The sequence below is a fragment of the Chenopodium quinoa genome, unplaced genomic scaffold, assembly GCF_001683475.1.
Source record: "Chenopodium quinoa cultivar QQ74 unplaced genomic scaffold, ASM168347v1, whole genome shotgun sequence".
NCBI lineage: Eukaryota > Viridiplantae > Streptophyta > Magnoliopsida > Caryophyllales > Amaranthaceae > Chenopodium > Chenopodium quinoa.
Genome location: NW_018742815.1, coordinates 808,717 through 821,856, shown reverse-complemented (window position 1 = coordinate 821,856; position 13,140 = coordinate 808,717). Strand labels below are relative to the sequence as shown.

The 13,140-nt window shown below is 32.9% G+C and overlaps 1 protein-coding gene across 2 annotated transcripts; it reads right to left on the bottom strand.

The window, feature by feature from the left end:
• Nucleotides 1–124: 124 nt before the first annotated feature.
• Nucleotides 125–10,717, bottom strand: LOC110725602 (TBC1 domain family member 15-like). 2 transcript variants are annotated; one of them, XM_021905068.1, is made up of 16 exons: nt 10,412–10,717; nt 9,996–10,160; nt 9,859–9,910; nt 8,720–8,827; nt 8,394–8,478; nt 7,102–7,156; nt 6,090–6,197; nt 5,796–5,999; nt 4,373–4,432; nt 3,672–3,770; nt 3,487–3,597; nt 2,515–2,586; nt 2,257–2,373; nt 2,029–2,178; nt 972–1,072; nt 125–618 (listed from the first exon to the last, which is right to left on the bottom strand). In XM_021905068.1, exons 1-16 carry the CDS (start codon nt 10,472–10,474, stop codon nt 291–293), a joined length of 1,878 nt encoding a protein of 625 aa, XP_021760760.1. In that variant the 5' UTR covers nt 10,475–10,717; the 3' UTR covers nt 125–290. The 2 variants fall into 2 exon arrangements, with proteins under 2 accessions (XP_021760760.1, XP_021760759.1); XM_021905067.1 differs by having other exon boundaries at nt 5,796–6,197.
• Nucleotides 10,718–13,140: the final 2,423 nt, after the last annotated feature.

Sequence of the window (13,140 nt, the reverse complement as noted above, 5' to 3'; positions counted from 1 at the left end):
TAGTTAACTATATAAAAATGCAGCATACCACCATGAAAAGCCATGTTCAGTTGTCAACATACTCTTGCAATATGAGGCTAATTATAAGTTAAAATTCTTTTCCTTTCAACTTAGCAAAAAAAAAAAAAAAAAAAACTATACAAGCAAGATCTGATATAAGAGAATTAGTTTCTTTACAATAAACGAGGATTTTTATTCCCTAGTTAGAGGTCCAAATCCATCAACAGTTTCAAGAGTATAAAATTTTGTTTCGTGTAGCACATAGCTATGTACAAGAAAAAGAGAGAGAACTACAAAACCTCGTCCTCAAGCTGAGAGGACACAAGACCATTTTCAACTGGCAAAGAAGGGGGTGTTCCCGGAGGAATGCATGCTTCTCCTGTTTCTCCTGCACAGATACACAGTGCCTCGGCATCTCTTACAATTGAATCAAGGTCAATTTGGCCACTTAGCCCGTTTATGAACTTCAATAGTGTGTCGAAATCCATTTGCTCCCCAATTATCTTGTTCCTATACCTCTTGAGGATTGCAACACAAATATACAGGTGTAGGTGCTCAGATGGATAATGTGTCCACAAGATCTCCCACAATCGCATTGTTTCCTCATAACGCATTTCCCTGAAAACACAAAAACCCTCTAAGGAAACAATAAAGAATACTGTGCTTTGCATGTATGTTAAATAAAGCAGTCAAAATTTAGACTGAAGGAACTGTTAGAGTAAGCCTAAAAGAAGATAGACGATAATAATTTGGTGAGTTTGGTCTCTGATTCCCAGTCCTACCACTCTACCATCACGTACAATAGTTTGCACTTAGAAGATTCAAAATCTCTAAGGTCCATATTTTATTTTTCAATGATAGTCAAGGGTATGGCCAAGAGCTAAATCTTCACATATCTTTAAAGGCACTAAGAAAATGCCACGAGGATTTTTGTAGCCAGATAAACGCATTTCAGAAATTAAATGTCTTGCCTTTTGAATTGTATAAGAATCCAGCGGAAACAAAAGAAATAATTTAAGCAGTCCTGCTGCTTAAAGTAGTTGTGCAGCGGACTGTCAGATAGTTCCACCAGCTGCAAAAACAACAGAACACATCATTAGATTCTGCAAGGTGACCATCGATTCTAAGTTGAGAAAGAAACAATGTGAAAACACAAATTTAACACAGCACAATGACATTATAAGATTCTTAGAGCCCTGATACCAAAATGAAACAATACGTTTGAGACATTGCAGACATCAAAAATTTAACAGGCAAAGACTACAAGAAGGGAACATTCAAATTCATGCCATAGAGCATCCATGCATATTTCAGCAAAGCGACACACAGATTGATTAATAACAAGAAATTCTTTATGATAGAACTAGCATCAAATGGGCTGCAAAGAACTGATTTTGATACTGAGAAACAAACATCTGACGATTTCAAAAAATTAACCAGCAAAAATATTATAATGGCTAGTCTAGAAGCTAGGAAATCAAGACAAATGCAAACTCTACACCATAATGATGCTTAATTCAGCAAAAAAATTCATAGGGTTCGAAAATTCCATTGTAGGAAAAATTGATGAGTTGCTGTATACTTTTATCAGCTAGAGGATGCCTAGATAGTAGATAACCAATATCAATTTAGACAGTCAAGGTAAAACAGCAGGAAACCGTCGAGTGGGATCCTAACGTTGGTTCCATATATAGAGGGCTATAATGCCAGCATTTATGCAGCCAACTTGTGATTACAGTTCATTAAAAAAAGGGGGGGGGGGGTGGAATTTATTGCACTTCGGTCAAAAGGCAATCACCAGCCTCTCTACTTCATATTAGGAAGCTATGCCAGATCCATTTGTTGACTAGCTGACAGTACAGAACCACCACGACCCCCACCTCACCCCCTCCCCCAGTGCACATTTTTAGAAGTATTGCATGTTTATGTGTATGCATAATGTGCATACTGGTAGCAGATGTCTTCCGTAGAAAATGTATACACAAAGGAACAAGGAGAGGATGGGGCGTGTAAAAGAAAGCAAAATACCTTAGACAATGCAAAAAGTTGTGCATGCATGCCACTTTGATCACGATTGAAATTTGGTCCCACGCGTTCCATTAGTGCAGCGAAACACCAAAATACTTCAAACTCATCCTCCATGACGAACAATAAAGGGGAAAGATAGTCACTCATACCCTATGACAAAAGAGTTTGTAAGAAAAAAAAACAATTAAGAACCAAGACAGCGTGATAATGAATGTGACTAAGTATTACCTGACAATAACCAAGGTCAAAATTGTAGAACGAATATGTTAGCAGTATATCATGTAAAAGATTCACATTTGGATTATCATCTCCATCATAGAAGGAGAATGATCTGTCTGTCCGCACCTAGCAAAGCAACAAAAGTAGTTTCATTTAAAAATAATGTCACTTGATTGCTGCTTACGAATGAAATGAATGCCCCCCCCCCCCCCCCCAAGTTTTCTATATCTCAAATTCTGAATCTATGATTATAAACAGATCATATACCACGTCTTTCTCAATCAGGCCCTTTCTCTCCCTAAATTTTGTAAACCTTTTTGCCTGTTCTGGAGATATGCTCTGCAAAAAAGAGAGAATCAGATATCAGTGCCAAGCTAGAATAAACAAATTTGTTACACAGATGTTATGTCTAAAAAAATATGAACAGAAATAGTGATCCTTCAATGAAATCAGCAATATATACATAGATCCCCACATCAATCATGTTATAAAAAAAATCCAAGCAGCATTATATAGCTAATCAAGTTTTTTTTTCCAGCTTGCAAATTCACTGATGAATACATCTCATATCATAAACCACTTCATCCTCTGGTATTCACAACCCCTATATCTAGTATTTATACCCACATAAAAGACTCACTTGGTAACTATGAGTAGAAAAAAATTCCATGAAAATATCAAAAGTTACATTTTTACTACAGAGAAGACCGAATTTAAATAAACATCCAAAATAGTGCCAAAAAGAGCAAATTGTACACAGAACATTCTGTTTCTCTTCTATGTATAACTCTTTCAGAGAGAGAATTCATAACTTCATGCATAATTATTCAAGATTGTTCGTTATAAATAAACAAAAAAGCTCTGTGCTAATTATTGCCAATAATTTTATAAAAATGAAACTCAAACTAAGAAAGGCAGTGGGAGGATTCAAGGAGAATAGACAGCAGAACAATTTGACGCCTCCACACAACAGCGAGGTACTACGTTAAATTTTCACAGTAGGCCCCAAGCTATGTACATAAAATTTTCACCTTCTTTAATTTATAGTAGTCTATATGGGATGGCAAAAAACGAAATATTTTGCTATAGTATAGAATGTCCTGATACTAAAAGACATTAACAAATGTTTTGCCCTTGCGTGTCAAAAGTTGTATTGTAATTCACAATATGTGTCATCCACTCAGCATTAGCATGCACCCTATAAATTGATAGAAAGAGAATCAATAAATGAAAACCAACCTGCCATTGGAGCTTTATAATTTCATAGTCTTGTTTTCTCACGGATCGAAGATATTCACGTTCAGCATATGTTGAATTGTAATCATAGCATCCCAATAAAAATGGCCACACCTGTTTCCATGTATTAGAGTTTGACAGCCTAAAGAAAGTAATAGGCAGAAATCGGACAGAGTTAAATAACAAACCTCTTTTCGCAATTCATGAACAACACCGCCATAAAAAATTCTCTTTCTCAATTCTATTGAATCAACAACTCTTCCCTCAGAATCCAAGAAGGTTAGCCACTGCATAACAAAACTAAAAATGTAAAGTAGAGTACAAATTACAATAACAACTTCCAACAAAAACGGAGTTTTAAGAAGTCAAAATGAACATTGCCCCTAGATATCGAAATATATCAATTAAAGTGCCAGAAATATATACAAGCCATTGATGTAAGGATTGTCCTTGCTCAGAAACTGACTTTGGAAGCACAACTACAGGATACTGAATGACGTGAATTTAAGCTAGTGTTCACCTCTTTTGCAATAAGATAGGATTTGGTTTAACCATCATGTATGGTCTAAAAATCAGAAAAATAACAAAAGCTTCCCCCCCCCCCCTTTGATTTCCCCCTCAAATAACGGAACCTAGATCAATGTATTTTAGCAAACTACACAAGTATACAGCTATATGGGCATTAAACAAGCGAAACTGGATGCCAAGTAACAAAATCTTGGGCTCCTAACCTGTCAAAGATAGACTTATATACAATCCTTAAAAATCTAGAAAGAAAGTGATGAAAGTAGCAAATACATGATATAACATTTGTAACAAATACATCACTTTAATGAAGATGAATCAGATGGTTCATAGAAATACTGCCAAAGTAAACTCAAGTAAATACCTCTTCCTTTGTCATGGGGGGCTGTCGTGGTTTTCCCCAGACAAGAGCTGTTTTTTCAAGCTGTCCCAAAAAAAAAAAAAAAAAAAAAACAGTGAGCAAAGTATATACAAAATTAAACTAGTAGAGGAACATAAGAAAATTGAAAAGATTAGGATACGAAAATTATTGGGTCATTTCTTATCAAGAATTAAGCCATCATGAGCTTTTAAGCATCTTTAAAGTTCTTATAAAACTATTTACTCTAAGAGTTCTTGAACAGAAGATTGACACTAATAGGATCTCAAACAACACAGCAGAGACACTCCACAAGTTTGTAGACAAAGATATATTTCAATGTATGAATCAAGTATAAAAGCATCCACAATCAAGTCAAATATTTGTCACCTATTATTTAATGTGGTGCAAAAATATATAATCAATCCTCCATCCACTTATATGACACCAGCTTCTCAACAAGTATCCAGCACAATAAATTAATCATTTGTGAATACTTCAAAAGTCATTCTAATTATATCACCTGTTACAATACTGCATGGGGTACCTAATATGTATCTATTGAACACTAAAGTGTCATGCAAACACTGCCTGTTATTATTTGAATCATAATTGTGAGTCATATTCACAACGACAAAGAATAATACTGCATTTCAAAGAAAGATTTAAAAGAGCCGGAGTTGACAGAGCAGCTTGCACAGAATAGCCAGAATTTGAGCTTAACAGAAATCTAAACTTGGAAGATCATCACTAGATTTCTACAGGTAGAAACTTAAGAGCCAAGCTACAAACAGCTTGCTCAATATTATCTTTTAACTTAGCAAAGTCTGACCAAATTATGGGAAGCTACTGAAACACTATTCTGATTCCATAGGGACACTGATGCATTAAAGGATGAGTGCTACTTATTGCATAATTAGCCAAAAACAGAATTTAACAGTAAAGTGCCATGATCTGCCAGTTGCTCGACTAATATTATAATTTGTAAAGAACAAGCTCTTACCAAATAATAAATAGTTGATAATATAACTTATCTAACTTTAAGCATCATTAATCTAACTTTTATGGAGAAAAAAAGACATATCATATGCAACAACCTTATAGAAACGATGGAGTATAGAAAACTTCATGAGAAAAGGCTGCAAAAATTACAAGGTTACAGAACAATACAATAGTGTTTTACTCCTTGATACAGATATTATCAGTTTTATCATTGTAAACATGATGTAATTTGCACTAATAGAGTCACAACTAATTCTAAATGGAATCAAGATAGTATTATATACAAAGTACTATTTTGCATAAATGACAACACTAAAATCAGGATCTAGAAATCATGGAGTTTACAAACTGCTGCAGGAGTAATAATTTTACAGCCGTGCCTCCAGAAAATGCGAAAAATACTAACAGAGATGGGAAAAAAAAATACCTCCATAGGGTCTGCGGGTACAGGAGCTTCACAGGGAACTTCTTCCAGATCATTTGATGACTGGGAATGAAGATCAGGTAGGGACTGGCTATGGCTATGCTTTTTCAAATCGTTAGAAAAGAGCTGATCACCACTACTTTCACCGAACAGCTGTGAGGTTGTTTCCCGAGCAAATTTGGTGACCAGAGAGAATTTCTCCAAGACCTGAATTGAGAGATCCTTAGTGGGATCATTGGACTTATTCCTTTGCCTTCTAAGTGATTGCAAACTACTATTGCTATCAAAGGCACTCACATCAGTCCTTCCTTGGTTTCCCTGAGTTGGGGATACAGCAGCAGAAGCATTTGTAGATGGTGCAGCAACTGAAACAACTCCTGGAAGCTCCAATGAAGATAGAGTTTTCTACAAAAGATGATGAATTCATTAACCAGATGACGGAAAAGTTTAAATAGCAACTACTAATGAGTAAAAGTAAAACAACAGATCATGCAGCAAAGTGAGAACAATATCTACCAAACGGTCCATCAAGTACATAATTAGGCTCAATCAGATAATTTCTATAAAATTTGCTAAGGATCAAGTAGCAAAATCTTGGAAAACCAATCAGTAAAAGATATTTTATCACCATAGTATAAGTACAGCTAGTACCCTAATTTTACAGCATGATCAGCAGAAGAAAATCAAGATCCACTTTTATTTACTCACAGACTCAAAGATGATGTAAATGTATTTAATGGTAGGGTTTAAATCATTATTTTGTGCATCCGAGAACATGGTGTGCATCATGCTCCCAGCAGTATAGTCTTTAATTGTATGATCTTTTAATATGCAATGTATGACCATATATTCATATATGATGAAGATGAGATGTGTACTTTTCATTAGAAAGTTTTATTATTTTAATATAAGCTAATACTTCTTTTGCATGCGTGCATAGAAATAATTTGCAGAGTACGACATTCTATGAAGGCTATGACTCTTCTTACAATCAATTTTCATATTAATAAATCAAGTATAAAAAAGTGTATGAAGCATTCTCTTATAATCATCGATATTATCATATGCTTTATTCAACTACAATAGTCCAAGCATCTTGTCAGCATTAACCCTATACATGCAGTCACAAACAGCATTTGACGAAATAATTATATTACTATATACCCAATTCTTCTTATTTCCATTAAGCTACTTGTTTCCAAATTATGTCTAAAGGGAATAGATTTGAAAAGTGCTGTACAGGTTTGGAACAACAGAAGCTACACAGAAGCGAACTAAATTTATTTAGAGCAAGGTAATATGTAGATACCTGTAGGGGATCTTGAAAATCATTCACAATGAACACATTTGCATCATCAGCTGATCTGGAAACAAATACTTAAAAATGTTAAATAGAGTCCACTGCCAATAATGCACAGAGCCACAGACCCTTATCAATTGTCATTATTTTGGTTCTCCTCAAAAGTGATGCCACTCTAAACAACCAGAGCCCCTCGCAGAGGTCATACCTCCCAACTTTCCCGCCACTTGTTGGAGAGGAAAGGGAACTTTATCACCATTGAAGAAATACAATAGAAAAGAAACAAACTCTATTTGCAAAGTGCCAAAAGCAACACTATGCTAAACTGCTTTATTCAACTTATCTTAAGTATATTAAGTCCCCCATCACTAAATATGTATGAAAACCCCATACATCAACATATTTATACAAAGTCTTAACATATAGCCAACATCTTGCATCATACTATTACTATATGCCTTCAATTGAGGCTCTTGTGAAGGGGGGTAGGGGGCAATCAAAGAGATGACTAATGTAAAGGCATTATGTAGCATACTATTTTTAAAGGAAGCAGATGTCAAAGAGACTCTTTTCTCCACCAAAATGAAAAGGAGAAGGTGTCATATCTATAATGATCCATAATTAATTTATTTTTAAAGGAAAACATCGTTGCCTTGAAAAATAAAATACTTATCTCGACTAGATTCAAAATCTGTAAATCTGAGCATGTTAGTAACTAGATTCCTTTTCCATTCATTTTTAGGTAAGCCTTGTTTATTCTAAATTATTTCTGTAAAGATCCAAGGCTCCAGAGAAGATTGACTGACCAACTACTATTAAATAAGAATGAAGAAAAAAGGACAGGTTATTAGGTTAAGAGACAATTGATCAATCCATTGTCATTCTAATTAAAAGAAAAACTCAAAGATATCCATTGTCAAAGCATATTCTTTCCAACTTCATCTAATCTAAAACACAAAATGTGGCAGGGAAGAAAGCAAGCTCTAATGGAAGCTTAGAAGTGATGGAGCTTAAGATGGACGAAGTTCAGTCTCATACTCTGATAATTACAACATCAACGTCTCTAAAGAGGCAGCAGGAGCTTTTTGTCTCCTTATAGTTGCCGAATTTAATAAATATGCAACACTTTTCCGACTCTACTTTTCACTAAGAATGTTAACAATATGAGTTCCAATATCATGGCCACTGTTATCAAACTATTTTGCATTTAGATTTCAGACAGCACTGGACAGGTGACAAATAGCAATTGTGTCTCAAACAAGTGGGACCTGTTAGACTTGAACAAAAGAAGGAACACCAACCTTACAAGAGAAACGTGTTGCTTGATGGTGGTCAAAAACTCCTTAACTCCTCCGTTATAGAAATAAAGAGGAGGGAAAGCTAGTCCTGTAAATAAAAAAACACACACACACACACACATTTTGTTTCAGTATGGAAGAACAGCAGAGGCAACAAAATATCTGATGTACTCTCGTTAACATGAAAGAAGAAAAGTCAATAAATTATAGTAGTAGAAAATTAATGAAGAAAGCTCGATAAATCTAGTTGACATGACATTTAGCGATTTTGCCTTACACAAAACACTACCTCTAGTAAAAGATTTAATTTTCATAAATCCAATTCTTACCAGAAGACAGCACAACGATAATGTATTGCCAGCCAAGTGGTGGGGTGTGCCTCCTGATGGACCTCACATCAGTAAACGGAAGTGGCCTTATTGTATAGAGATTCCTATCTGCATAAGAATTAATAGTTAATTAAGTCCATCCAACAACAAAAACTAGAGAACTAACATCTTCAGCAATACATCATACATCATAAAAGTTGGTGATCAACTCTTTATCTATAATTACTACTTTCTCCATTTTTTAAATACTTGCAACAAACTTTTTTCTTTCTTTCTTTCTTTCTTTTTTTTTTTTTTTTTTTTTTTTTACGGTATTCAAGAAAAGTGAGGCTCACATGATTTAACACACTTATGGGGTTTAAGACATTGTTTGGAGTACAATTAAGCTGGCCGTAAGCTTAAATAAGAGTAACAATACAACTTTCACCATATATATATATATCTCTATATATATATATATATATATATATATATATATATATATATATATATATATATATATATATATATATATATATATATATATATATATATATATATTGTTGCAAGCATTGTGACATTTCCACTATAGGGAAGTCTTGCAACCTATAAAATTAAAAAACACATTCTTTACATTACTTAACATAAACACAAGGCATGCTTCTCTCCACAATTTAAGTTTTTGTAATTTTTTTTTTTTTTTTTTCTAAAGATTATCCATAATTCTTAAACTTTAGGTTTTGCACAGAAATGAGTTTAAGTTGATTAATTCCCAACTTTTTCGAGGGCTGCAAGAACATAAGCTTATACAGATCCATACTTGTCCATACACTGAACATAGCTTATGCATTCAAGCTCTTATTGATGCTACCATATGTCAGCACTTGGTATGCAATGCACTAATTATATCTGTTCACATTTAAATTTTATCACAGAGGTTTCACTCCACATATTAGGTAATACTTCGTACCACAACGTGCAAAAATAGCAAAATAACATACTCCATAGCTAGCAAGTACTCCGTATCTAACAACTTCATAAAACAGTCATGAACAACGATCCAACTAGCTACCATATAAGGCGTTAAGTCACAAAAGGCATGCCAATACAAATGCAGATTACATCAATATCATACACGAGGAAAAACAATTCGCGCTTACCTCTCTCGGATAGCCTTGCATTAGTGTTTTGCCCTTTGTAAGGAATCCAGGTCTACAACAAATTCGCACAATCAATCAAAATATCATACAATACCACTGTAATTCCAAAAATTCGATAAATACAACAACAACATTACCATAAATAATGAATCTCCTTGTTTAACCAGCTTCAATCTACCACTAATTCTCTCAGACATATACTGAGTAGGATGAATCGAAACATTATCCTTCATATAAACGATTTCGGAACCTTCCGGTTCGCTTCTCCTTCCACTATCACTCCTCATCATGCTTTGCGAACCCTAATTACAAACATTCAATCACAAAACACACGAAAAACATGAAAAATCAAAATCAATTGAACTACAATCATCACTAATTAAAGTTCTACCAAATAATCAACACAAATTACAATACATCATCATAATCAATCAATTCAGATAATCAATTGCAGTTTAACCTAGAAATTTACAGCATCAATAATGCGAAAAATTATGATCAAATCATAAAAAATAAATCAAAAAACGAAAGAATTCAGAAATCAAATTGTTACTTGTTGTTGAGATGCGGCGTAATCAGCATCATCGGATAAATCATGCAATTCGGTTTCAATCATTGTCGACAAATTTCTGAAAAAATCGAAAGAGAAAAAGAGAGTTTTTTTTTTCTTTTTTGTTGCGAATTTATTTTCTGTTATTATCTTTGATTTGATCTTTTGCGGATTTTCTCTCTCCTCTATTTGTTGTTTGAAGTGTAATTTTTATTATTTTTTAAAAAAAAATTCTTCGTTGGGAAGAAATAGGAAACCTTAATGAACAAGGGATCAGATTAAGCCGTGTTTGGACTTTGGATTGCTAGTTTGTAGTTTCCATGTGTTCTACTCGTTCAATTAATCTCTCATATTACGAGTTTTGGATTATCCGTATTCGATCCCCGCAATAAATAATAACTGAAATCTAATCATTTAGAATTGATCATTAAATTCGGATTAGCCTAAAAGGTAAATCGGGTAGATCACAAAAAAAAAATTTAATTTGATAATTTTCTTAACTCAAACTCTATCCGATTGGGTAATTTTTAAATCGTGCCTTTAATGGATGTTTGTTCATCTATTAAGTACTTGTACATGTGTATGTATGTGTTAAGTATAATTAGAATCGATTCTAGGGACTTCTGAAATCGGGAGGAGAGCTTTTAACCATTTAAGCTACTGTCCCTCACTCGTGCAGATCAATTAGCTTATTATAGCACATTGAATGTTGGAGATGTTTTGTTGTTGCTTGTGTGATTGTGATTGTTACTTCCATAATCCAATTGGTAATGTCAACCGTCACAATATCTGCCTCGATAACAAATAAAGTTGTCAACATTCATGTTACAAGTAAAAATTACTTGATTCGTCCGAAAATTATTTACACTTTCCAAATTCGTTGTCACTATTACATATTTATTGTAGCTCTTTTAATAATCTACTACCTTTTGTTTTTTCCGTGTCTGTCTACTATTTAATGAAAAGAATCATATACTCGTAAATAAGTAAATATATAACCCACTAAATTTCTTCGGACTTACTTTATTATTAAAATACCATAAATAAACCACAACTACTTTATCATCATATAAATCATTTAAACTAATGTTGAATTGGGGGAGAAATACTCAAACAATTGTCATCTTAATTAAAGTTATAGATTGAAAAATTTATACCCCTTCCTTCCCTAATTAGGTGGCACACTAGGTTTTCTTCTCATAATTCAACAATATGATATAATATTTAAAATATATTTTATGAACAAATATCTTTATACTAGTTACATTACATTAATATCTTCCTTTTTTTTAACACATTTTTTTGACACAACTCAAAGGACTTATATTTATATTCAAATCAAAATGGCACTTAGTTACATCATACGAGTACACATAAAATTTTATTAAAGTAAAGTCCATTAAACTAGAGTTCAATCAACTAACAAAAGGAAATAAACCGAACACTTATGAGAGCACAATACAAACTAGGATACAACCATCTATTAAACAGGAAATTAAACCAACAATCCCAACAGTCATTCGAAGATTAAGGGCATGTTTACATTTATTGAACTGAGTTAAACTAAACTGATTGGAGCTGAACTGAATACAACTGAAATGAATAGCTTATGAGAGAAGGAAATTAAGAGCTAAACTGAATTGAACTGATTGGAGCTAAACTCAACTGAAATTAAGCTGAAATGAACAGACCCTAATTGTCATAATTTTATCAATCGACACAAAAAGTGATTTTCAAATCAAGAAGTACTTTATTATTTATTTCATTTCATACTATTTTTTTTTTTTTAATCTTATTCATTCCAAAACTATAGTAACAAATAAAAACTATAGTAACAAATAAAAAAGAATTGAGAGAATTACTATATAAGCAAATTAATATTGTGGTGGGACAAGGATACTTCCTCTTTTATTATTTTGGTTGGCTAACAAAAAGTAAGAAGATAATAATAGATGAGAAGTAATACATAATCTCAAGATAATGTTTATCAAATTTGAGTAAAAAATTAATGCAAGCGCATATTATACAACTACTCCTTTCCATTCATAGGCCTCGTGCACCATCACTCAAAAACAATGGGCGAAGAAGAAGCACTTGCATCCCATTTTAATCGTCTTTATTTAATTTTGATTAGCCAATTTGTGGGACATCTATTTTTAATTTTGTCACCTTGTGTTTTTTTTTTTTTTTTTTTGTAGGCTTTGCAACCATTGCTTCGCAAAGATAGCACTAATTAACTAATCATAATAACAGCTTTATTATGTTGTGCCAAAGTGCCTAACCACATTAAGAACCTACCTTATTATATTCATTACTCCACAACTTACTATAAAAATTGATTAAATTGTCTTTGTTCTAATGTTTTCTATGTATGAACTAGTATATGCTTCCTTATTTTTAAGTACTCGAATGTTGATAACGAAAAGTCGTGATAATAGGATGTATATTTATGTAAAGTATATATATATATATATATATTGTATATATTTGTGTATATCTTTTTGTTAGGAGATTTAGGCCCTATTCTTTAGAGCTGCTCTGCTTTGCACTGCTCTGCTCTGCTGAAATCTGCTCTGCTCTGGGTTAATATCAATTAATAATATCAATAAACCAATAATTAATAATACTTAATAATTAAAGTGCATAATAATTAAAGTACATATTTAAAAATTATAATAATTAAAAATTCACAATACAAATTTTTTAATATTTATCATAATAATAATATTAAT